The 27,388-nt window shown below is 44.5% G+C and overlaps 1 protein-coding gene across 5 annotated transcripts; it reads left to right on the forward strand.

Moving 5' to 3' along the window:
• Positions 1 to 27,120, forward strand: stx11a (syntaxin 11a). Of its 5 annotated transcripts, none has more exons than XM_043704253.1 (4): positions 1 to 141; positions 21,425 to 21,577; positions 23,078 to 23,163; positions 25,290 to 27,120. In XM_043704253.1, the coding sequence occupies exon 4, from the start codon at positions 25,295 to 25,297 to the stop codon at positions 26,144 to 26,146; it is 852 nt and encodes a 283-aa protein (XP_043560188.1). In that variant the 5' UTR covers positions 1 to 141; positions 21,425 to 21,577; positions 23,078 to 23,163; positions 25,290 to 25,294; the 3' UTR covers positions 26,147 to 27,120. The 5 variants fall into 5 exon arrangements, with proteins under 5 accessions (XP_043560188.1, XP_043560187.1, XP_043560186.1 ...); XM_043704251.1 differs by lacking the exon at positions 1 to 141 and adding an exon at positions 20,452 to 20,781; XM_043704252.1 differs by lacking the exon at positions 21,425 to 21,577.
• The last annotated feature ends 268 nt before the right edge of the window (positions 27,121 to 27,388 follow it).

Below are 27,388 nucleotides of genomic sequence, written 5' to 3' on the forward strand. Positions count from 1 at the left end.
CCGACGGAAGGTGGAATCTGTGGCTCAGGGCGTTGGGACTGCTTGGAAATGGAGAAATTGCACTTCAGCGTGTGAGGATCCTCCAACTGTTTCCTTCCAACCTGTTGACAGGATATTGCACCCCTCAAGCTACAAGGATCTGTGAGTAATGTTGCATTGATTTATTAACCAAATTATCCTGCCGTTTCACCTCTTGTTTTTCACACATCAGCATTTACTTCTGCCCTTTTAAAACAACGAATCCTGGGATGTGGATATAAGTAGACGGAGGTCCAGTATTTATTGCAGATTATTTCCGAGATCACAGCAGCCATTTGGTGACCTCAGGCTTCAGGTACACTAGGCTGTGTTGATGAGGTGACTATCAATTACATACTGTGCACAAAGCCCTGCTCAGATTTGTTGAACTCTTCTGTTGATCCTGGCGTTCAGCAGCATTTCGGCAACAGTCTACAGGGGGATTAGAAGGTTATGTGAGTGGACAAAAACCTGGCAGATGGATTATAATGTGGGGTCATACACTTTGACAGGAAGAATAAAAGAGCTGAATATTATTTATATAAATGTCCTGGGACGTCTTGCTAAAATTAAACAAGCCATGATTTAGACCACACCTAGAACACAGCAAAGAGTTTTGGACACCTTCGAGGAAAAAAAAACAGAATTGGAGGCAGTCCTTAGAAGGTTCACAAAGTTGATCCCAGGCATGGAAAGATTTTCTAATGATGAAAAGTTGAGTCGGCTGGACCTGGACTCAATGGAGTTTTGAAGAATGAAAGGTGACCCTACTGAAAAATATAAGATTCTTAGGGGGCTTGACAGGATAGATGTGGACAGGTCTGCCAGCACTTGTGGAGAGAAATCAAGCTAATTGTTCTGAAGAAGGGTCACTGGACCCAAAATGTTAAAACTGCTTTCTCTCCACAGATGCTGCCAGACCTATTGAGCTTGTCCAGCAATTTCTAATTTTGTTTTAGATGTGAACAGGTTGGTTCCCCTTATGAGAGAGGCTTCACAGTAAGGTTACAATAACAAGGAGGAAGTGAGGACTTCAAATGCTGGGGATCAGAATCAAAAACTGTAGTGCTGGAAAAGCATAGCAGGTCAGGCAGCATCTGAGGGGCAGGAGAATCGACGTTTCGGTCAAAAGCCCTTCATCAGGAAAGGGAGAGCCTAGGACCAGAGGGCATTATCTCAGAATAAGTTGCCTAATTGAGACACCGGTGAGGACTTTCTTCTCTCAAGGGATAATGAATCTGTGAAATTCTTTACTGCAGAGGGCTGCCAAGGCTGAGTCATCAAGTATATTTAAGGCAGATTTTTAATCAGTAAGGGAATCAAGGGTTTTGCAAGGAAAACAGGAAAATGGATTTGAAGATTATCTGATCAGTCATGATTTCATTGAATGGCAGAATAAACTTGACGGGCCAAATGGCCTGCTTCTGCTCCTTTGTCTTGCAGTTTAATCTTATTACAACATCAGAAAAAAAGATTTCTCCCTTTTACCCTACAAATAATCTTACAGGCACTCAGTGTAGAGTGACCCTATCTTCACGTTAAAGCTCTCACCTGGCTGGCACAGCTATAATTGGTTTCAATTTGGGACATTGCTGTACAGTACATCGATGCTATTCTCTTCAGCTAATGTCTTTCCTGAGGCTCTTAAAACACCGCTAACTCATCTCACTTTTCCTTAACATGGGTTCTGTAACCTTGTGACTTCATGACCTTGTGTGATGCCCTCCTTGTAAGAGACCTCCACAGCCTTCTGCTTCTGGAGCTTTCTTCTCGCTGATGTGTCAGCATCTCAGGACTTCTCCCTGACCCTGAGTGCCTGAGATTGCTAAGAGCAGCACCATCACTCCGCCTCCCCGCCAAAATGACTTTTTGACCTGTTTATAGAATTGAATAAGTAAAGTCCACTTTTCCTCCACTAGCAGACATAAGTTCTCAAACAATAAAAATATTTTATGACGCTTCGTAACAGATATTGCTTCCAGCTTAACAGATTAACTTCCCCAATATTGACTGGGAATACTATAGTTCAAGTAGTTTAGATGGGTCAGTTTTTGTTCAATGTGTGCAGGAGGGTTTTCTGACACAGTAGGTAGACAGGTCAACAAGAGGTGATGCCATATTGGACTTGTTCCTGGGGAATGAACTGGGCCAGTTGTTAGATCTGGAAGTACGTGAGCACTTTGGTGATAGTGACCACAATTCGGTTACATTTACAACAGCAATGGGCAGGGATAGGTATATACTCTACCCTCTATTCCTGATGAAGGGCTTTTGCTCGAAACGTCGATTTTCCTGCTCCTCGATGCTGCCTGAACTGCTGTGCTTTTCCAGCACCACTCTAATCGAGAATCTGGTTTCCAGCATCTGCAGTCCTTGCTTTTACCTTTTTACATAGGTGTATACTGCAGGGAAAGAGGTATAACTGGGGGAAAGGCAATTATGATGCAATTAGGCAAGATTTTGGATGCATAGGATGGGGAAGGAAACTGCAGGGAATGGACACACTTGAAATATGGAGCTTATTCAAGGAACAGCTACTGCGGGTCCTTGATAAATATATATGTATCAGGCAGAGAGGTAGTTATCGAGAGAGGGAGCCATGGTTTACTAAAGAAGTTGAAGCTCTTGTCAAGAGGAAGAAGAAGGTTTATATGAGGGTGAGGTGTGAAGGCTCAGTTAGGGGCTTGAGAGTTATAAGTTAGCCAGGAAAGATCTAAAACGAGGACTAAGAAGAGCCAGGAGGGGACGTGAGAAGTTGTTGGCAGATTGGATCAAGGAAAACCCTAAGGCCTTCTGCAGGTATTTCAAGAATAAAAGAATGACTACAGTAAGATTAGGGCCAATCAAAGATAGTAGTGGGAAGTTGTGCGTGGAATCTGAGGACACGGGGGAGCACTTAATGAATAATTTCCGTCGGTATTTACATTGGAAAAGGGCAATGTTAATTAGTGAGAATATGAAGATACTAGGTTAGGTGGGATTGCGGTTGACAAAGAGGAGGTTTTAGAAATTTTAGAAGATCTGAAAATAGATAAAACCCCTGGGCTTGATGGGATTTATCCTTGGATTCTCTGGGAACCTAGGGAGGAGATTGCAAAGCCTTTGGTTTTGATCTTTACGTCATTATTGTTGACAGGAATAGTGTCAGAAGACTGGCAGATAGCAAATGTTGTTCCCCTATTCAAGAAGGGGAGTAGAGACAACCCTGGTAATTATAGACCAGTGAGCCTTACTTCAGTTGTGGGTAAAGTGTTGGAAAAGGTTATAAGAAGTAGGACTTATAATCATCTAGAAAGGAATAATTTGATTAGCATAGTCAACACGGTTTTGTGAAGGGTACGTTATGCCTAACTAACCTTATTGAGTTCTTCCAGAGGTGACAAAAGAAGTGGATGAAGGTAAAGTGGCTGATGTGGAATGCCACAAGGATGTTTTGGGATTACTGCTGTTTGTCATTTTTACAAATGATTTGGATGTGGGCATAGAAGGATGGGTTAGTAAATTTGCAGATGACACTAATGTTGGTGGAGTTGTGGATAATGCTGAAGGTTTATTGGTAGGGAGATTGAGTTTCAGAGCCAGAAGGTTATGTTTCAGCTGTACAAAACACTGGTGCGGCTGGAGTATTACGTGCAGTTCTGGTCACCACACTATAGGAAGGATGTGGAAGCTTTAGAAAGGGTTCAGAAGGGATTTACGAGGATGTTGCCTGGTATGGAAGGAAGGTCTTATGAGGAAAGGCTGAGGGAATTGAGGCTGTTTTTGTTGGAGAGAAGAAGGTTGAGAGGTGACTTAATTGAGACGCATAAGATAATCAGAGGGTTAGATGGTGAAGGCTAATATGAGGGGATATAGCTTTAAAATTGAGGGGTGATAATAGGGGTAGCTTTTTTACTCAGAGAGTAGTAGGGACGTGGAATGGCCTGCCTGCAACAGTCGTAGACCCGCCAACATTAAGGGCATTTAAATGGACATTGGACATACATTGCCTACAATACTCCAAGTGCAGCCTCACCAATGACTTATACACCTGTAATATAACATTCCAACTCCTGTACTCAATGCCTTGACTAATGAAGGCTAAATGCCTTCTTCACCACCCAGTCTACCTGTGATGCCGCTTTCAATGAACTATGTAGGTCCCTTTGTTCCACAATACTCCTCAGGACCTTAGCATTTACTGTACAGGTCCTACCTTGGTTTGACTTTCTAAAGTGCAACACCTCACACTTATCTGTACTAAATTGCATTTGCCAATCCTCAGCTCATTTCCCCATCTGATCAAGATCCCTCTGTAATTTTTGATAACCTTCCTCGCTATCAACGATACCTCCTCATTTTGTACCATCTGGAAACTTACTAATCATGCCTTGTACATTCACATCCAGATCATTTATGTAAATAACAAATAACAAAGGTCGCAGCACCAGCACCTGTGGCACACCACTAGTCACAGGCCTCCAGTCTGAGAAACAACCTTCAACCATCACCCTCTGCTTCCAGCCATTAAGCCAATTTTGAATCCAATTAGCTAGCTCTCCCTAGATCTCATGCAACCTAATTTTCGTGACTAGTCTGCCATGTGGGACCTTGTCAAAGGCCTTACTAAAGTACACATAGACAACATCCATCTCCCTACCCTCATCTATCCTCTTGGTTAGCTCTTCAAAAAACTCGAAAAGATTTGTCAGACATGACTTCCTGTGCACAAATCCATGCTGACTATCCCTAATCAGACCTGTCAAAGGCAGGCTCTTTACACAAAAAGTGGTTGGTGGGTGGAATGCACTGCCGGCAGTGTTAGTAGAGTCAGATACTTTAACGATATTTAAGTGACTCTTGGATTGGCACAAGGAAGATTGTACAATGAAGAGTACATAGGTTAGTCTGATCTTAGAGTAGGATAAAAGGCCGGCACAACATCAAAGGCTGAAGGGCCTGTACTCTTCTATGTTCTATGTTCAAATGTTGGTTGATCCTGTCCCTCAGTATCCTCTCCAGCAACTTGCCTACCATTGACATTAGGCTCACTGGCCTGTGGTTTCCTGGCTTGTCTTTGCTACCTTTCTTAAACAAAGGAACTACATTAGCCACCCTCCAGTCTTCTGGAACTTCATCAGTAGCTAAAGATGAAGCAGAAATCTCTGCAAGGGCCTCTGCAATTTCTTCCCTAGCCTTCCACAATGTCCAAAGATGGACTTGATCAGGCCCAGGGGATTTATCCACCTTAATGTGCTTTAAGGCTGCAAACATCTCCTCTCCTGGTAATGTGTATGCAGTCCAAAACATCCTCAATTGCTTTAAGGCTGCAAACATCTCCTCTCCTGGTAATGTGTATGCAGTCCAAAACATCCTCACTTGGTTCCCTTACTTCCGCAATATCCCTCGTCAGCCAAGGATCCCTAAACCTACCAGCTTTTCCCTTCACCCGAACAGGGTCATACTGGTCTTGGATTCTTGATATCACACTTTTAAAAGCCACCCATTTATCAGCCGTTCCTTTTCCTTCACACAGACTCACTCAATCGACCTCTGCTAGATCCTGCCTAATGGCCCCAAAATTGGCCCTGCTCCAATTTAGCACCTCAATCTGTGGACCTCTCCTACCTTTTTCCACAACTATGTTAAAACTAAGAGAGTTATGGTTACTGGACCCAAAGTGCTCTCCGACTAACACTTCAGTCACTTGCCCAACCTTATTTCCTAAAAGGAGGTCCAATGTTGCACCTTCCCGAATAGGACCCTCTACATATTGATTTAGGAAACTTTCTTGGACCCATTTGACAAATTCCACCCCACCCAAACCTTTTTCACTCTGAGTGGCCCAGTCAATACAAAGGAAGTTAATATCTCCAACTAATACTACTCTATTATTCCTATAGGTATCTGCAATCACTCTGCATATCTGCTCCTCTAATACCCACTGACTATTTGGGGGTCTATAGTACAGTCCCAACAAAGTGACCATCTCCTTTGTGTTTCTAAGTTCTAACCATATGTCCTTATTTGATGACCCCTTAAGAATATCCTCTTTAAGCACTGTTGTTACATCCTCCCTTATTAAAAAGGCAACTCCCCTCCTCACTTACTTGTCCTTCTGACCCGCCTGTAGCTTCTGTATCGTGGAACACTGAGCTGCCAGTCCTGCCCTTCTCTCAGCCATGTTTCTGTTATGGCTATAATATCCCAGTCCCCAGAGACAATCCATGCTCTGAGCCCATCTGCTTTACCAGTCAGGCCTCGTGCGTTGAAATTAATGCACTTTAAACCAGAAGTCTTTTCCCTCCCTTGACTGTGCCCCTGAATATCTTGAATAGTAAACTTGCTCTCGATGGCTGATATATTTTCCCCTGACTGGTCAATGGTCCCTCTCTTATTCAGAGTCCCAACCCTCTGCCAAACTAGTTTAAACCATCCCCGGTAACACTAGCAAATCTACCCACAAGGGTTGGTCTTCCTCTGGTTCAAATGCAACCCGTCCCTCTTGTACAGGTCACCTCTATCACCAGAAGAGATCCCAATGATCCAAGAACTGGAAACCCTGTCCCCTACACCAGCTCCTCAGCCACACATTTACCTGGCCTACCTTTCTATTTCTATCCTCACCGGCGCATGACACTGGGAGTAATCCCAGAGATCACTACCTTTGAGGTCCTTCTTTTTAACTTCTTACCTAACTCCCTATACTCATTTCACAGGACCACATCCCTTTGTTCACCTATGTCAATTGTAGCCATGTGCACAATGACCTCTGACCACCAACGATCACCCTCCCTCTTCAGAAATGTTCTGCAACCACTGAGAGACACCCTTGACCCTGGCACCTGGGAGGCAACACCATCCTGGTGTCTCTGCTGTGGCCACAGAATTTCCTGTCGGTCCCCTCATGACTGAGTCTCCTACCAATTTCACTCTGTCTGACTGTACCCTTTCCCTCTGAGCCTCAGAGCTGATCACAGTGGCACTGACCTGACTGCTGATGCTCACTCCTGAAATGTGACCCCACCCCCCGACTGCTCACCCCTGAAAGGTCACCCCCTCAACTGCAAGCCCCTGAAAGATCACCACTCCAACACTGACTGCTCCTGCTAGCGCCTGAGAGGTCACCCCACACCACCACCAACTGCTCCTCCTAGCCCCTGAAAGGTCATCCCTCCCACAATGTATCCAAAGCGGGACACCTGTTATGAGGGGAATGGCCACAGAGGAACCCTGTACTAGCTGCCTTCCCACATTACCTCTTCTGGTGGTTACTCAGCAACCTGCATTGTGCATCTTAGAAGTGATCACTTGACTCTAGCTCTTATCAATAATATTCTCTGCAGCCCGGATTATCCTGAGTGAATCCAGTTCCAGTTCCAGTTCCAGTTCCCTGTGGTCTGTCAAGAGCTGCAGACAGGTGTACTTCTCACAGGTGTAGTCACCGGAAGTCACCCTGATCTCCCACACCCCTAACTACCATCCCTAGATAGTCTAGACAGAAAGAAAGTAGAGTGCGAGAACCCTTGCCCGCACCCTCGCTCAGCCTCCTGACGCAAAACCTCTCGACCAAAGGCCTCAGCATGTCCACTCTAACACTGGTCCAGTCTCTTATTGGCTGCTCCCTTGTCCACCTTGATCTTACCAGTCATCATCTTCACAGAGCCTTTTTTTAATTTCAAAAATATACTTTATTCATAACATATTTTGATGATCTGTACAATTGGTGGTTCCATATGTACATATACATTTCATTTCTGTACATACAGAGATCGGAATTAATCATTCGTATATACAGGTCTGTACATTTACCATCCATGTATTTAGCTGAGACGTCAGCGGAGCCCACTTACTGCATGGGCCCCCTGTTCTTCTTTGGCAGGCAGACGTTACACGGTGGTCTTTCCCCACCCCCTTGGCGTCAGCTGCCCCAAGCTTCAGCACGTCCCTCAACACGTAGTCCTGGATCTTGGAATGTGCCAGTCCGCAACACTCAGTCGGGGTCAGCTCCTTCAGTCGGAAGATCAACAGGTTTCGGACAGACCAAAGAGCATCTTTCACCGAGTTGATGATCCTCTAGTCACAGTTGATGATCGTCTTGGTGTCCGTCCCGGGGAACAGACCGTAGAGCACGGAGTCCCGCATCACGGACCTGTTTGGGACGAACCTCGACAAACACCACTGCATTCCTCTCCAGACTTCCTTTGCACAGGCACATTCCAGAAGGAGGTGTGTGACAGTCTTGTCCTCTCCACAGCCACTTCGAGGGCAGCTTGCGGTGCGGCTGAGAGTCCGGGCGTGCAGAAAGGATCTCACAGGCAGAGCCCTTCTCACCACCAGCCAGGCCATGTCTTGGTGCTTGTTGGAAAATTCTAGCAATGAAGCATTTTGCCAAATGACTTTGACAGTCTGCTCAGGGAACTACTCGATAGGATCTGCCCTCTCCTTTTCCCAAAGGGTCTCAAGGACACTACGTGCTGACCACCTCCTGATGGACTTGTGGTCAAAGATGTTTTTCTTCATAAATTTCTCCACGAAGGACAGGTGATACGGAATGATCCAACTACTTGGAGCGTTCCGCAGCAGCGAGGCCAGGCCTATCCTTCGCAACATTAGGGACAGGTAGAACCTCAGTACGTAGTCACACTTGGTGTTTGTGTACCGGGGATCCACACACAACTTGATACAGCCACACAGAAAGGTGGCCATCTGGGTGAGGGTGGCATTGGGTATGTTTTTTCCCCGTTGCCCAGATCTTTATACATCGAGTCCCTTCGGACCCGGTCCATCTTTAATCTCCATATAAAATGGAAGATGGCCCGGGTGACTGCGACAGCACAGGTTCTGGGAATAGGCCAGACCTGTGCCACATATAACAGCAATGACAGTGCCTCACACTGATGACCAGGGTTTTACCCGCAATGGAGAGCGACCGTAGTTTCCATCTGCCTAGTTTCTGCCTCACGTTCCTGATACGCTCCTCCCAAGACTTGGCACACGCCCCAGCCCCTCCGAACCAAATACTCAGCACCTTCAGGTGGTCAGTCCTGACGGTGAAGGGGATCGAGGATTGGTCGGCCCAGTTCCCGAAGAGCATGGCCTCGCTCTTGCCTCGGTTTACCTTGGCCCCCGAGGCCCGTTCGAACTGGTCACATACGCACATGAGTCTGTGCACGGACAGTGGATCCAAGTAGAAAACGGCGACGTCATCCATGTACAGGGAGGCCTTAACTTATAAGCCCCCGCTGCCAGGAATAGTCACCCCTCTCAGGCTCGCATCTTTCCTGATGGACTCGGCAAATGGCTCTATGCAGCACACAAACAAGGCAGGAGAGAGAGGGCAGCCCTGCCTGACTCCAGATCTAACTGGGAAGCTATCTGATTCCCACCCATTGATTTAGACTGCACTGACAATGTTGGTGTAGAGCAGTCTGATCCAATTACAGATTCCCTCCCCAAAGCCCATTTTGGAGAGAACATCTCTCATATACCTGTGTGATATCCTGTCAAAGGTTTTCTCCTGGTCCAGGCTGATGAGGCAGGTGTCCAACCCCCTGTCCTGCACGTAAGTGATCGTAGCCCTGAGGAGTGCGAGACTCTCAGTGATCTTCCTGCCCAGTACAGCACAGGTTTGGTCAGGGTGGAACACCGATCCCAGAGCAGACCTGACCTGGTTGGCGATGACCTTTGACAAGATTTTGTAATCCGCATTCAGTAGTGAGGTTGGGTCTCCAATTTCTGATTTCCTCCCTCTCCCTCTTCCGCTTGTAGATGAGAGTGATGATGCCTTTCCTCATGGATTCACTCATGGTACCTGCCAGAAGCATACTGACATACATCTCCAGCAGGTCCTGGCCAATCAAGTCCCACAGGGCATCATAGAGCTCAACCCGGTAAGCCGTTGCTTCCAGGAGTTTTATTCTTTTTGAAGGACTCGAGGGCCTTGGTCAGCTTGTCCAGAGATAGCGGCTGGTCCAGCCTCTCCTGTGTTCTGTCGTCTAAGACCTCCGTGATAGAGGACAGGGATGACTGGGAGGCTGTGCTGTCGGTTGGTTTTGTGTCATACAGACTGGCATAGAAGGATTTGCTGATCCTCATGATGTCAGCCTGAGATGACGTTATCGAGCCATCTTCTTCCTTCAGGCTGCTGAGCACGGAGCTCTCTTTGTGCACCTTCTGGAAGAAGAAACGTGAGCACATCTCGACCAGCTCCACGGAGTGGACCCTGGACCGGAAGATTATCTTGGAGGCCCCCACAGCAAAGAGCGAGGCTTGCTGGCCCTTCACCTCCTTGAGGTCCTCCGTGACATCGACCCCCATCGTCTGCAGCAGGAGCAGGTTCTGCATACTTTCCTGGAGTTGGGACAGTTTTTCCCGCCTCTCTCTCTCCTCCTGAACACCTTTGAGGATGAAGAACCTCTTAATGTTCCCTTTTACTGTTTCCCACCAGTCTGCTGGGGACTCAAAGAAGGGCTTCATGGTTCTCCAACCTGCGTAACCTCTCTTGAGATCACCAATGTTTCCCGGAGTCAACAGCTTGGTGTTCAGCTTCCATGTTCCCTTACCAGCCCGCTGTTTGCCCTGTCAGTGACAGTCAGCCAGCAGGAGGCAATGGTCAGAGAAGAACACTGGCTTGACGTCGGTGAATCTTGGTCACAGGAGGCCACAGGGTTGAAAACATCAATGTAGCGTTTCAGGTTTAACCACACCTTAACACGAGGTTCTCTCTGTCCTGCTGTACAGACATGATGACAATGGCAATGTCTCCCAGAATTCCACTGCGATGACTCTCAGCCGCCCTCTGATTTGTGGAGCTAGTCTTTCTCAGGTCCAAATATGTTGAGCTCATACTTGCCCAGTTTGACTTTCATCTGCTCCAAGTGTTCAACTCACCTGCTCCAAAAGATTGCCATTTTATTTCTGCTTTAGACCAGCTGGAGACTAACTGCTTCTTTAAATTGGGGTCTCCCCAAAGCCGAGGAGTTATTTCATTTCCTCACCACTGAATGGTCTCCCTGCTTCCCATGAAATTACCTGTTTGTAGAGTCTGCCTGTCATTGAGAATATTGTTGTAACTGTCACTCTCACATATCATCACCACTCCCTCCCACCTTGTCCCAGTTTGCTTCAGGGTATTCACTGTGGATTGTCTCTGTCTGATTGGGGCACTTTGGGAAACATGTATCATTGTAGCCTTCTCATTGAGACATTATATTGATGCTCTGTTTTTCAAAGAATAGCTCTGTATGTCTAGACCTCAAACAGCTGAATATGGGAAATATTGGGATGTTTTGTAAATTTTATTATTATCCTTCCCTCAGTGTCCAATGTTGTCATCCGCCCTGAGTGGTGCTCATTTGCTTACTGGCAGTGGATGTGTGGTGCAGGGCAACAGCTGTAGAAGTGGAACTCAGCACAGCCAATCTTCTGCTGATAGAAATTAAAACAGGCAATTCACATTCTACGCCAGTGATTGCCAATAAACTGTTACAGAGACCAGTCTTGATTTGAATTTCCATAGGAATTCTCCCACGCTAACTCCAGGCAGAGATTTATATATCTCCCAGGAAATAGTTCAAGTGCCTTCCTGTAACTGGCCGTGGACAGAGAGCAATAGCAGGCCATTCAGCTACCAAGATTGCTCTCCTCTAGTGTTTGTAACTTGTAAATGACCAGCAATGAAGCATTAGTCAGAAGCAGATTGTTCTCACTATAATAGCCTTCACTTTTTCTTCAAAGTTTTCTGTTCTTACTTTCTTGCAGGCCTGCTTATAAAGCACCATGACTTGTTGTGTCTAATTCTCCAGTCCCTTCTGCCATTATCCTGATCTGTCACCAATTCAACAAGGATTGGACAAAGTTTAATTAATTTACGAGGAGAAAGTGAGGTCTGCAGATGCTGGAGATCAAAGTTGAAACTTTATTGCTGGAACAGCACAGCAGGTCAGGCAGCATCCAGGGAACAGGAGATTCGACGTTTCGGGCACAGGCCCTTCTTCCTGAAGAAGGGCCTGTGCCCGGATCAGCGAATCTCCTGTTCCCTGGATGCTGCCTGACCTGCTGTGCTGTTCCAGCAATAAAGTTTCAACTTTAATTAATTTACCACCTGTAAGGAGAGCAAAGAGCTGACGTTTTGAGTCTAACTGACCCTTTGTCAAAGCTTTGACAAAGGGTCAGTTAGACTCGAAATGTCAGCTCTTTGCTCTCCTTACAGATGCTGCCAGACCTGCTGAGATTTTCCAGCATTTTCTCTTTTGGGTTTCAGATTCCAGCATCCAGCATTTTAATTAATTTACAGCAGGCAGGCTATTTATCCAGAGTTTACCATAAGGAAATTACTCTTTGAGCTTCACCATTCCCATAGCTGAGATGACTATCAAGAATTGGACTTTTGCTAAGTACTGTTGCAATGTAAAATACATCTTCACTCATCAATTTCTTTTAAGGCCTGTTTTTATCACTTTAGGCCTGAATTTTGCGTAACCTTGTAGCCAAGTAATTAAAGCTACAATTGGAGAGTTTGGAACATTCAACGTAATTGTATTGTGTGACAAGCAACCAAAACTCAGTGCCCAATTCTCTGCATTAACATTTCGCAGGCTCTGGTTTGACTAAAGAGTTTTGGTGACCCTGAAAATGGTAAACTGTGCTCCCTAACTCTCTCCCTTCTTCTCAACACTGTTTTATTGTTATTAGCAGAGGCTTAGTACAGGTAAACAATCCTTTTCCTGAAGTTCTGAAATCCGAAAAGCTCTGAAATCCCAAGTTTTTCTCGTGAAGTATGAAGCATCAGTCATGTCTGCATAACAAGGCTTATTTGGCGTGCGAAGTCGACACCCACTTGACCCACGTGGCGGTTTGGCCCAACACTGGCAGGTGTCAACTATGTATTTTTTTTCACTATGTAACTTCACTGTGAAAATGCCAAAAAGAGCTGCAGATACACCTATGTGTAACAATAATAAAAAGAAAAGGAAGTATCTGACAATATCAATAACACAGAAAGTGGAGTTATTACAGAAGCTTGATTGTGGTGTGTCTGTGCAGCATCTTACTGAAGAATATGGTGTTGGAACTACCACTGTATATGATTGAAAAAATCAGAAAGACAAGTTACTGAAGTTTTATGGTAACAGTGATGACAATAAACTAATGAAAAATAGGAAAACACTGCATAGGGCAAAAACTGAAGATCTTAACTGTGTTCGACACAGTGCATTCGACATCGAAGAAGTGAACGTATGCCACTAACTGGTTTATTGGTCATGAAACAAGCTACAAGATATCTTAAAGAACTGAACATTGAAAGTGAGTGCCAATATGCAGAAGGTTGGCTGCAAAAATTTAAGAAGTATATTGGTGTAAAGTATCTGAAAATCTGTGGTAAAAAGTCTTCTGCTGAATAACGGCTGGTGAGAGAGCACCAACAGGTTTAAAGGATAGTAAGGACAGGTTAACTATCTTGGGTGTGCCAATGCTACAGACACACACAAGATGAAGTTGGCAGTGATTGGGAAAAGCAAACATCCGAGATGTCTGAAGGTGTACATAATTTACCTGTACATTATTATGCAAACAAGAAAGCATGGGTAACCAGAGAAATGTTTCTCGACTGGTTTAGTAATCACTTCTTACCAGCGGCACAAGCTCTTTGCAGGCAAGCTGGACTGGAAGAAAACTGTAAAATTTTATTGCTCCTGGACATCTGCTCCACGCATCCCCCTGCCAAACTTCTTGTTGAAGGTGTTAGCCCCCTGTGTGCTGTTGCCTGAGCCATAATGTTTAGACTGATTCTAATCTAAAAAATGAGTTAACAGAGTCTTACATGGATTTGTGCAGTTTTTGAGAAAAGTACAATGTAACTCTGCAAGTACAAATTCACCCCACAAACGTATATGTGTGTGTGTGTGTCTGGGGTGAGGGGTTGTGAGTGTCTGTGAGAGAGAGTGTATATGTGTGTGTGTGAGTGTAAAGGGGTCTAAGTCTGTGAGAGGGTCCATGTTTGAGTGTGGGAGTGTGTGTCTGTGTATAGGAGAGTGTGTGTGTGTGTGTTTGTGTGTAGGAGTGCGTGTGTGTGTTTAGGAGTAGGGGTATGAGTGCCTGTGTGTGTGTATAGTGCAATGGTGGTCACTTGTAGTGTGACATGAGCCCAAGGTTCCGGTTGAGGCCCTCCCTATGGGTACTGAACTTAGCCTCTGCTCGGCTACTTTTTGTTGTTGCCTGTCCCAAAGTCCAACTTGGAGGATGGTCACACGAAGGTCTGAGGTCGAACGTCCTAGACCGCTAAAGCATACAAGGCAGGTACTCATGCGACTCAGCCAACGTTGTCTGTCTCATACGCAGCAGGCAAGGATGTCCTGAGGCATGGTTCATTGGTGAAACCGAGCAGCTGGTACAGCACCGGATGGATGGGCACTGCACAACAATCAATAGACTGGAGTGTTCCCTCCCAGTCAGAGAACACTTCAGTGGTCCAGGACATTCGACCTCGGACCTTCGGGTGACCATCCTCCAAGGCAGGCTTCAGGAGGAACAGCAGCAAAAAGTAGCCAAGCAGAGCCTGATAGCTAAGTTTCATACCCATAGGGAGGGCCTCAATCAGGACCTTGACTTCATGTCACACTACAGGTGACCACCATTGCACTACATACACGCACAAAGGCACTTCTATACACACGCGCACACACACAGGCACTCCTATTTACACACATACATACAGACACTCCTGTACACAGACACACACACACGCTCCTACAGACACACGCACTCTCACACTCACACATGGACCCTCTCACAGACTTAGACCCCTCTACACTCACACACACACAGGCACTCCTATATAGACACAACAGACTTAGACCCCTTTACACTCACACACATATATACTCCTCTCACAGGCACTCACAACCCCCAACCCCAGACACACAACACACACACAAACCTACATGCACACATACACATATACATTTGTGGGGTGAATTTGTACTTGCAGAGTTACATTGTACTTTTCTCAGAAATTGCACAAATCCATGTAAGACTCTGTTAACTCATTTTTTTAGATTAGAATTAGTCTAAAAATTATGGCACAGACAACAGCACACAGCGGCTAACACCTTCAACATATATCTGGGCTGACACCATATGTTACAGTTAACCTGAGAATGTAACTTTTTAAAAAGGTTTTGTGAGTTATACATGAAAGGAGTGAAACTAACATGGTCATTTTAACAGATGAGAGACTTAAACAATCAAGGTATTTTTCAAAGTATAATTTCAGTTACATCACACTGTAAACTTTTGCTATACATTCTGTGTTTTACAATTGTGTCCACCACAACCACCTGATGAAGGAGCAGCGGTCCGAAAGCTAGTGCTTCCAATTAAACCTGCTGGATGGAGGAGATCCAAGATGACGGCGACCCAGCAAGTCTGAGTCTATAGTGCTCCTCCCAAGACTTGGGCAAAGTGGGTCACCCGCCTCTACCACACTTACCAAATCATTTAAAATAGTTTTTACTTAATGTAATTAGTTGCTCAGTACTGAATTTAAACAATCTAATCTCCTGTCAAAATGACGAAAGGGAAGGGAGCCCGCAGTTCTCAGCAGGCAGGAACCCCTCACCCATCCTCTCCAGCTGCAGCTGGGGCGTCCGCAGCCGCCCCGGGGGACTTACCTACGGTGGCGAGCCTCGTGGAAATCATCTTCAAACTCGACGTGAAGATCGACGCCTTCATCGAAGAGTCCCGGAGCAGATGGAATTCGCTCTTGGCCGCGCTACAAAAGCACGACCGAGACATTGAGGAAATTGAGTGCCGAGTCAGGGGGGCGAAGCTAAAGGCTGCAACCTCTGAGACTATAGCAGAATCGGCTGTGGATCAGGTCCGGACTCTCAAACAGCAAGTCCGGACCTTAGAGAATCACATCGATGACCTCGAGAATTGAGGTCATCGAAAAAATATTCGTTTGCTGGGCCTTCCCGAACGGGAAGAGGAAGGCCAACTTACAGCGTTTCTCGAGCAGTGGCTTCCACAGCTGTTAAATCTGGAGGCTGGATCAGGCCAGGTAAGGGTGGAATGGACCTACCGGGTTGCAGTGCGCGGGCCCGGCTCGAACCAGCTCCCCCGCCCGGTTCTGTTCTGGCTGCAGAGCTATAAGGAGAGGCAGATGCTCTTGGAAGCTTCCAGAAATCTTGGGAAAGATCCCCAAGCCATGATTTATAAAGGATCCAAGATTATGTTATTCCAGGACTTTTCCCCAGCTTTGGTCCGAAAGAGGAAGGCGTTTGACGAAGCGAAGAAACATTAAGGGACTTAAACTTTCAGTACTCCTTGCACTACCCAGCTGTGCTACGCTTCAGCCATGAAGGGTCTGTGTATAACTTCGGATCGCCGGAGAAGGCCAAGGAATTTTTGCACTCTGTTAGATAAATTGTAAGAGTTAATTGATGTTGTTTTGCCCTACCCCGATTTACCCCTTTTTTTTTCCTTTTATTACCTTACTGTTTAATATTATCTCCGGGGGGCGGGGAGAGGGGTTTATTTATCTGTTCTTCGCTTAGCGATTTTCTCCCCCTTTTTTTAATATATATATAGGCCGGGGGTCTAGTTAATGTAGGTGGGGGGGAAGGGGGTGGGGGTGGGGGGAGGTGGTTACCTTATCCTATTTTATCTCTGTCTTTAGGAGCGGGGTTGTTTTCCCTTGTCATTTTGTATTACTATATTTAATTATTATTTGTTGAGACTGTAATTTTATAGTTATATATATTCATACATGGTATTAACATTAGCAAATATATCCAGGTGTTGGTGTGGGTGGGGGGTAGGGTACTCACTGTTAACTCTCGCTCTGTAGTATATTTGAATTTTCTTTATCCTATTGTGGGGTGCCTAGGTCAAGGGTGGGGCACTGGTTGGGAGAGGATATGAAGGGCTTTTGGAAAGAAATGATGCCCCCTGGGAACAAGGGGGAAAATCTCCATTTAAATACGTTTTATATTTTTTTATTTAGAAATGTTTTTTTATTATATTGATCTGAGTGTATTGAAGAGCATTTATTTTTGTGAATTTTATATGCTCTATACTCGGGATGTTTTGGATAGGGTTTCTCCTCCCGAGGGGTCTCGGACTTGCCCGGTGACTATGGTTAATCAGTCGATTAAATGATGCACCTGGAATGTCAAGGGATGTAATTCATCAGTCAACAGGAAGAAAATGTAGAGAAGAGGTGTTGGAAAAAGGGTTGATATAGCTCTCCTACAGGAGACACACTTATTGGATAAAGAACACTTGAAATTACGACAGGGAAGGGATTATTTTGCTATGTTCTATGTTCTATAAAATATTATCAAACGTTAAGAAAGAAAGGGTTGATATAGCTCTCCTACAGGAGACACACTTATTGGATAAAGAACACTTGAAATTACGACAGGGAAGGGATTATTTTGCATTCTCTCTTTCTGTGCAAGGAAAAATATTTTGGTAAACGGGGTGGCTGAGGGCCCTCATGGACTTTCGAATTGGCACAGAATAATTATGGAATATATTCCCCCTGACTTCATTACAAATATAGTGCACCAATAAACCAAATTATTCCATAAAATATGGCAGCCCTTCTTGAATTACACAAATACAGATATTTCGGTCATCCTAACAAGGGCTTTTATTTAATTGAGATGGCGAACCTGGCTGGTCCGGGGCCCCTTGGGAGAAGAATCCCGCACGAATACAGGTTTTGTTGTGATCTGATGTTAACACATTCCCAGCATATATACCACTACTCAATTTCTGTGTTATCCGTCGTTTTTTTCTCTCTCTTGAATAATGTAAGAGATTTAATCGTACACTCTGGTTAGTTGTAGGTTAGATGAGTAGTTAGTTGAGTTTTGGTTTTTTTTCTCTTGGTATTTCTTTTTCTCTGTTTGATAGATTTTGGTTATTATTTATTTAAGATTTAATTGTATATCAATGTTTAGTTTTCTTTTGTAAACGTGTAAAAACATGTTAAATTTTCAATAAAAATATCTATTAAAAATAAACCTGTTGGACTATAACCTGGTATTGTGTGATTTTTAATTTTGCATACCCCAATCCAACACTGGCATCTCCAAATCATGACTATTTTTTAAACTGTATGCTTGCTGCAGTTAACAGAGGGATAGGAATTCAAGACTTTCTGAAAGAGTTAAGTGTTAGGATGCCATTTATGCCGTTGCTAATGCTTGGAAGGATGTTGATAAATCAACATTAACAAATGCTTGGCACAGACTCTGGCCTACAACGAGGTTCGATGTAAATGAACCTAAAGATGAAGACTTTTAAGGGTTTTGTGTCACTGAAGAGAAAAAGATCATAGCAAACCTCATCACTTATGCACCAAGTTTATCGGACAAAAGTGTAAATAAATTACAGGAAGCTTACATTGAAGAGGCCAATGGGCTGAGAAGTAGCAGATGGAGTTTAATTTAGATAAATGCGAGGTGCTGCATTTTGGGAAAGCAAATCTTAGCAGGACCTATACACTTAATGGTAAGGTTGTAGGGAGTGTGGTTGAGCAAAGAGACCTTGGAGTGCAGGTTCATTGTTCCTTGAAAGTACAGCAGGTAAATAGGATAGTGAAAAAGGTGTTTGGTATGCTTTCCTTTACTGGTCAGAATATTGAGTACAGGAGTTGGGAGGTCATGTGGCGGCTGTACAGGATATTGGTTACGCCACTGTTAGAATATTGCATGCAATTCTGGTCTCCTTCCTATCGGAAAGATGTTGTGAAACTTGAAAGGGTTCAGAAAAGATTTACAAGGATGTTGCCAGAGTTGGAGGATTTGAGTTATAGGAAGAGGTTGAATAGGCTAAGGCTGTTTTCCCTGGAGCATCGGAGGCTGAGGGGTGACCATATAGAGGTTTATAAAATCATGAGGGGCATGGATAGGATAAATAGACAAAGTCTTTCCCCTTGGGTCAGGGAATCCAGAACTAGAGGGTTTAGGGTGAGAGGGGAAAGATATAAAAGAGACCTAAGGGGCAACATTATGCAGCAGGTGGTACGTGTATGGAATGAGCTGCCAGAGGAAGTGGTGGAGGCTAGTACAATTGCAACATTTAAAAGGCATCTGGATGGGTATATGAATAGGAAGGGATTGGAGGGATATGGGCCAGGTGTTGTCAGGTAGAATTAGATTGGGTTGGGATATCTGGTCGGCATGGACAAGTTGGACCGAAGGGTCTGTTTCCGTGCTGTACATCTCTATGACTTTATAAATGCTGAACATTGACAATGAGGCACCCCATCGTGCATTCCTTCTGTGGTGGGAAAATTGCTGAAATGGTTTTAAATACGGATCAGCGTGAGGATAGTAATGATGACTTTCTGAACACAGTTGAAAAAATCCCCATAGACGATCTGGTGAAAATCTGTGATCAGTTAATTGCTGGCCTTGAACAACGTTCATTTATCAGTGAGCACGAGATTATGGCAAAGTTAAAAATCACACAACACCAGGTTATAGTCCAACAGATTTATTTGGAAGTACTAGCTTTCGGAGCGTCGCTCCTTCATCAGGTGATTGTCACAACTCCCTGATGAAGGAGCAGCGCTCCAAAAGCCAGTGCTTCCAAATAAACCAATGGATTACAACCCGGTGTTGTGTGATTTTTAACTTTGTCTTTCAACAATCTTTAAAAATACCTTTACCTCGGCCAACCCCATTTCTTAAGTAATTAAGTCGAACATATAAGTGATAGAAAGAACAAACAGCGATGAAAACAACAAGTTATATTTTTATATGGCAGCACATCCCAAAAATTCACAAGAATGTTATTTTTGTAAAAAGGAAGTTGATACCAAGCCACATAAGGAGATATTAGGGCAAGAGACTAAAAGATAACTTGGTCAAAGAGGTAGGTTTTAAGAAGAGTCTTAGAGGCAGAAACAGAAATGGAGAGCTGCAGGGAAGGAAGTCTCGAGTTTAGTACCTTGAGATTTGAAGGAACGGCCACTAATGGTGGAAGGTTGAAAGTTTGTAGATCTGGAGTGAATGACAACGTAGGGAAAGGCATTAGTTTCCATACTGGAGACTTCCTTAGCATTGTGTTTGTGAGATATTTGGGACCCCCCTACTCACAACATTCTGCATGAATTAGTCATTCAAATGACACAATGTGAGAGACATTTTGTAGAGTTGTTAAATCATACAATGATTATGCATTGATATCTGACACACTGTAGAGGGGAAATTCTGAGTGAATGAGGTTTTTCTGTGGTTAGGAGTTCGTTGTAGCAGGAACTACAGTCTCTTTCCCTTGCTATTTGACAATACACATTCAGTGATCAACCGTAATCGCCCACAGGAAAGGAAACTATTTCTTTATCTCAGTGTCACTTCCCAGAATGGTACTTTAGTCACATGGTACAATAATAACCTCCCATATGAGGCTGTGCAGTCTGACTCTGGACAGCATTGTGACTGGGTGTTAATTTCCAGACTGCAGTATTTCAAGGGGATTATGCAAGACCACTGGCCTGCTCTATCTTCAATTTCAACCAAATAGAAAAGGACGACAATTCGCCAGACATAAGGGTTTCTGAATTGACCTCTTGGCTGCATTGCACATCAAGTGAGTGAGATATGCTTGGAAGAATCTGAACCGTGAATTGCTTTTAACAAATTGTAAGAAGGATGCAGATGCAAGGGGCTTGAAGCTCACACTGTCCAACACAACCAGGTCTGTTCCAAGAACTCAGCTTGCTTTCTCATTCCACGACCCGGACTCTTTCTGAGGGCTGTCTGGGTGAGTGACCAACATTTCCTGTTCTCAAAACAGCAATAGCTCACGCTGAGAAAATACATACTTTAATGTGTTTCATTTTAGAAATAGATTCTAATCTTAGCTGCTGGCTGGTTGTTCGGTGTGATGCAAAGACTTTTAAATGGTCAACTTAACAAATTGAGGCATATTTTACAATAGCCTGGTCAATCAAATGCAGAGTAATGTCATCAGATGGGAAGAGACGTCATCTGGAGAACTTGCCATCCTAAGCATAACTTCAGTTGTCCAAATAAATCACTTGAAGGTACACAGACAGTGAAGTGTGTGAAAAAACGCTTTCACAATTTTATCTTATTTTATGACTTTTTCAATGTTAATTGAGTGGGACGAGACTGTCCATTCTTCTGAAGGATAGGAGGTGGAATTTATTGCACAGCCCTAATTGCCCTGGGAAGATGATATGATCCTCTTTTTGAGCTGCTGGTAGTCAGTGTGGATTGATGGTGTTGGTTAGAGAAATCCAAGAGGTTGATAATGTTAAGAGTGCTGGTGTATGTTTGTCACAAGATACTGACTCTTTAGTTCACCACCCCCAGATTAACTTTTAAAGGAGCTCTGTCCTTTTAGTGAAGTGTTTTGATAATTATGCCTTGTTATTTCCAAGCTCTGCTGTGTGAAGCCAAAGAGTACCCAAACTGCAGTTTTTGGTGTGAAAACGTGAGGGGGAGAGGGAGGCCCAGCCAATACTCCAGATACCCTGCTCCTGATGTGAACTGTCTCAGGAAAGGAAGCCAATCAGCAGAACTGTACATATCCTGTAAGTGAGGATGGTGTTGGTTGTTCAGACTGTTTTCCCTGTTCCCATAAGGCAATGTAATAGAAAAGTTTACTTGTATAGCACAATTTCTGGATATCCCAGAGCCAACAAAGTATTTTTTTGAAATGTAGTTGTAATGTAGAAGACAGGGTGGCAATGTATCTTCAGCAGCTCCGAGAAACATCAGATGACATCACGATCAAATCATCTATTTTTGCAGTTGATTGAGGGAGGGGAATATCCTGGAATACAGCCACCTACAGCCATGGCTCAATATCTCATCTAATAATGACAATTCCAACAGTACAGCAGTCGTTCAATATTATGTGAAAGTAAGCAACAGTTTGGATTATGGGCTCTGACAAACCCACAACCTCAGTATCAAAGATTGTCAATAAATTGACCAAAGTTTGGACCGTGGTAAACTTGGTTCCTGTCTCTGAATTTAAAGATGGTGCAGAACACAAAGAGACTTCTTTAATCATGAAAAGAGATGAAATAGAAATATTCAAACAAGGAAGCAATCTCTTTCTAAACGTATTCCTCTTACTAACCAAAAGTAATAAATGGCTCATCTTTCCATTGTTGTGCAATTCCCACTCTGGGATCTTGTACATTAGCTTATTTGGATAATGACGCCTTGATGCAGCTAGTGTGGATTTAATTGTGTGGGAGTGGGTCTAAGTAGATGTTATATCAGACCAAGAGAGTTGAATCAATGAATAATTCTGAAACCCATGCTTAAAGATTGAATTAAGTTGTTTAGAATGTCCCATTTCTTCTTTCAGTCCTAGCATTATAGGACTTCACCAATACTGACAAAATATTGTTCAAGTCGAACTTAAATTTCCTGCCAATTTCATTACAATAACATAAAACTGTCAAAAATAGTTAAATCTGCTCTCTCTAAGGTATGAAAATTAAAATGTTATGTATTTAAGAAACTACCATTGGGGAAGCTTTTCCCATTTCTCCTGATTGACCTAATACATTAGTTCTATTTCTCTCTCCACATAGTGCCTGACCTGCAGAGTATTTCCATGTCTTGTGTCATAAAAGTCCTTCCCAAAACGGAACTTTACAAGTTAGAACCCCTGACAAGACAGTAAAATAGTATTGTTTGCTACAGCTGAGAATCTAGTGGTAGATTAAGGTAAACCTCTGAGCAATTGCTCAGAAAATTCAAGGCTAATACTTTGTAATAGACCATAATTTATAGGAGCATTATTAGACCATTTGACTGCTCCACCATTCGATCATGGCCAAAATGTTTCTCAGCCCCATTCTCACGCCTTCTCCCTAGAATCCTTAATCCTAATTTAGAACCTAGCTACCTCTGCCCTAAATACACTCTGTCGTAAATAGAAGGCACAGATTGTTTGTTAGTGGATAAACTGACAGATAATCATAAAAACTATGGAGATTTGGGCATTTTTCAGTGTTCAATGCACTGTATAAATTCACATTGTACTTATATGGTTTACTTGTAATCTTTTTCAGGCCACCTGCTTGATATGCAATCAGATTGGGCACATCTTAGAGCTCGGAAACACAAGATATCAAAACTACAGGATACTGCTATTCAGGTGAGGTCATTTACACCTTTTCTGCTGCAAAATTTTGTTTCATGGAAAACTCACTGTGCACGTTAGAGGCCATTTGGCCCATCAAGCCTGTACCAGCCCTCCGAAGAATATCCCACCCAGAGCCACCCTATCCCTGTGACCCCACATTTCCCATAGCTAATTTACCTAATCTACACATCTTTGGACTGTGGGAGGAAACTGGAGCACCTGAAAAAAACCCACACAGACAAGGGATAACCTGAAACTACACACAGACAGTTACCCGAAGCTAGAACCAAACTTGGGTCCCTGGTGCTGAGAGGCAGCAGTGCTAACCACTGAGCCACCATGTCATCCACAAAATCTCTGCTATCAAACCCACAAAGACCAATATCCATTGGATCTTGAGTCCAAATTCTAACCACTTGGCCATCTTGATCGGAGGTAAAGAAAATCCTTGTAGGAGTGTGGCACTGTTGGAGGATCAGTGCTGAGGGAGCACCTCACTGTCCGAGGGTCAGTGCTGAGGGAGCACCACACTGCCGGTGGGTCAGTGCTGAGGGAATGCTGCACTGTCAGAGTGTCAGAACTGAGAGAGTGCCACACTGTTGGAAGGTCAGTATTGAGAGCGTATCACACTGTTGGAAGGTCAGTGCTGAGAGAGTGCCACACTGGCAGAGGGTCAATGCTGAGGGAGTGCCGCACTGTTGTAGGTTAGTGCTGAGGGAATGCCACACCGTCAAAGGATCAGTGCTGAAGGAGAGCCGCACTGTCAGAGTGTCAGTGCTGAGGGAGTGCCACACTGTCGAGAGGTCAGTGCTGAGGCAATGTGGCACTGTTGGAGGCTCAATGCTAAGGGAGTGCAGCACTGTTGGAGGCACAGTGTTGAGGGAACGCCACAATGTCAGAGGGTCAGTGCTGAGGGAGTGCCGCACTTTCGTAGGTCAGTGTTGAGGGAATGCCACACTGTCAGAAAATCAGTGCTGAGGGAATGCCACACTGTCGGAGGGTCAGTGCTGAGGGAGTGCGGCACTGTTGGAGGCTCAATGCAGAGGGAGTGCCACACTGTCGGAGGGACAGTGCTGAGGGAGTGCAGCACTGTTGGAGGCTCAATGCTGAGGGAATGCCACACTGGCAGAGGATCAGTGCTGAGGAAGTGCCGCACTGTCGGAGGGTCAGTGCTGAGGAAGTGCTGCACTGTCGGAGATCAGTGCTGAGGGAATGCCACACTGTCAGAGGATCAGTGCTGAGGGAGTGCCACACTGTCAGAGGGTCAGTATTAAGGGAACACCGCACTGTTGGAGGCTCAGTGCTGAGGGAGTGTTACACTGTTGGAAGGTCAGTGCTGAGGGAGTGCCGCACTATTGGTGGGTCAGTGCTGAGGGATTGCCGCACTGTCAGAGAGTCAATGCTGAGAGTGTCCCATACTGTTGGTGGGTAAGTACTGAGGGTCCCTGTGGAAGTGCAGCACAGGAATATTCTGTCAGGTTTCCTTTGTGATAAGATCTGAAACTGAAGGTGTTCAACCCTCTCGGGTGGATGGGAAAGATTCTGTAGGTGAATTTGAAGAACACTACAGCAGCCCTCCCATAATTCTAGCCAACATTCAAACATTACCTAACAACATAAAAAGATTTATCTCACTACTTCTTGTGGAATCTTCCAGCACAGTGGTTAGCACTGCTGCCTCACAGCGCCAGAGACCAGGGTTCAATTCCCACCTTAGGCGACGGTCTGTGTGGAGTTTGCACGTTCTCCCTGTGTCTGCGTGGGTGTGCTCTGGTTTCCTCCCACAGTCCAAAAATGTTCAGGTTAGGTGAATTGGCCACGCTAAATTGCCTGTAGTGTTAGGTGAAGGGGTAAATGTAGGGTTTGGGTGGGTTGTGGGTTGGTGTGGACTTGTTGGGCCTGTTTCCACACTGTAAGTAATCTAATCTAAAGGAATATTCTGTTCCGTTTCCAAATGATAAATGAGTGGATCTCAAAAGCAGTTTGTTTTCTGTAAAACACCGTCAGTTGTCCTCAGGATCTCCAAAAAGCTATAGGGATGCACGTTTTGTTTTATATATTTACTGAATAATGTAAATTCGCTGAGTCGCTCCTGTCATTTTGGTTTTTCTGATCATGATTATTTTGGTTTCTTTCAGGAACAATGAAGGACAGACTTGAAGAATTGATCGAATGTTCAAAATTGTCCCAACAGCAAGCAGAGACCGAAGATGAGGTGGATTCCACTCGTGAAGGCTTGGTATTTGAATGTGACTTCATTCTGCAGGTGCTTCACAAAGAAGTGCAACAAATCCAAGAGGAAAATGGGCGCCTGAAAGTGGACATTAAACGTCTAGGAAAGCAGAACACTCGCTTCCTGACCTCGATGAGACGTCTTAGCAGCATAAAGCGGGATTCAAACTCGATTGCAAAAGATATAAAAAGTCGGGGTGAGAAGATCCACCGGAGGCTGCAGGACCTAAACAATTACATCAAGGAGATAACGAATACACATGGGCCTAATGCTGCCATTGTTCGGATCGCCCAGGCACAGCACTTTGTTGTCTTGCACACTTTCCACAACGCCATGTCGGAGTATAACAAGGAGGAGATGAGGCAACGGGAAAACTGCAAGACCCGGATCCAGCGGCAGCTCGAGATCATGGGAAAAGACATTTCCAACAACGAGATGGAGGAGATGATAGAACAGGGGAAGTGGGATGTGTTCTCCGGAAACCTGCTGAGCGAAGTGCGAGGGGCACGCACTGCTCTGTCAGAAATTGAGCAGCGGCACCGGGAGCTGCTGGAGTTGGAGTGTCGTGTCCGTGAGATCCATGACTTGTTCCTGCAGATGGCAGTTTTGGTGGAGGAACAATCAGAGACCCTCAACAACATCGAGATAAATGTGCAGAAGGTTCAAGATTACATGGGTGAGGCCAAAGTGCAGCTGAAGAAAGCTGTGGAACACAAGAGAAACAACATTTGTCGAAAGATCTTCTGCTGTTGTTGCCTCTGACAGAACATGTGCCTGCCGTCATTGTGTCAATCCAGTGAAATACTCTCATCTCCAAACAGATACTTTCACATTGGATTTTGAATCAAAAGCTAGATTTTGTCCCTTTCCACCAGAGACCACATCAATTAGAAAGGAAGTTGTATTGCAGAGTTTCCTTTGCCTCCTACAGCTATACATGTAGGGCATCCACTCTCCCAAATCATCATACCCACTCTCCAAAATTGAAAACTCCTTCCCACATGCATTTTGCCGAATGTTCATTAGTTTTGAATCATCATCTGAAGTTTCTCAAAAGCCAGGCTTTATCACAGACCTGGAGTTGTTTGTCTCTGTCCTGAACTGAAACGAGGGAATGCATCACATTGAAAATCTTCCACCAATCAAGATGACTGAAGTTTTCTTCTATTCCCAGGATGTGGGTCAATGGCCCTCTCTGGTTCATCTAAAAAGATGGTGCTAAGACTTCCATAAGGTCTGTTGCCCCCTTGCTGTTAATCGGTGATGCTTTGAACTTCTTAAAGACCAGCCTTTTTCATCACAGCTGAGTTTGGGTAAATTCTATTGTGTGTTTAGAACAAGAGCTCCTTTTGTGCTTTATTTGCTTTGGGCCATAGCTCCAGGTCTCAGGTTTTTTTCTCTTCCCGCTGAATCTTTGCTTCCTCATTTTGGTCAGAGGACAGTTAGTGCCAGAGGTGAGTGAGAGGGCAGAGAATGAAGAACAGGAGGAAGGATTATGAAGACCTGTACCGTGTGGCATTTGAGCTGATCATCTACTCCTCATAATCACTTCCAGTGCAGCAGGACACAGACAGGGGCTGAAATGAAAGTACTCATAACCAATAAGAGGACAGAAGTTCAGTGATCACAAATTCAAATCCCAGCAATGCCAAATTATGAAAGTGCCTTTAATAAATTTAAAACAAAGAAATGAAAATTCTGGAAACTTAAAAAAACAGAAATTGCTGGAAAACACTTAGCAGATCTGGCAGCTTGGAGGAGAAAGTGAGGTCTGCAGATGCTGGAGATCAAAGTTGAAACTTTATTGCTGGAACAGCACAGCAGGCCAGGCGCTATGAAGAGGTCGAGGGCAGGTAGGAGGCCAGCACGGGGTGTCCATCCAGTGCGCCAAACTACTACCGCGCCTCCCTTGTCAGCTTCTATGGAGAGAAAGCAGAGTTAACATTTCAGGTCCAGTGACCCTTCTTCAGAACTCTGATTCCAGAGTGATTCAGGCTGACTGCT

Source organism: Chiloscyllium plagiosum, chromosome 15 (assembly GCF_004010195.1).
Source record: "Chiloscyllium plagiosum isolate BGI_BamShark_2017 chromosome 15, ASM401019v2, whole genome shotgun sequence".
Taxonomy (NCBI): domain Eukaryota; kingdom Metazoa; phylum Chordata; class Chondrichthyes; order Orectolobiformes; family Hemiscylliidae; genus Chiloscyllium; species Chiloscyllium plagiosum.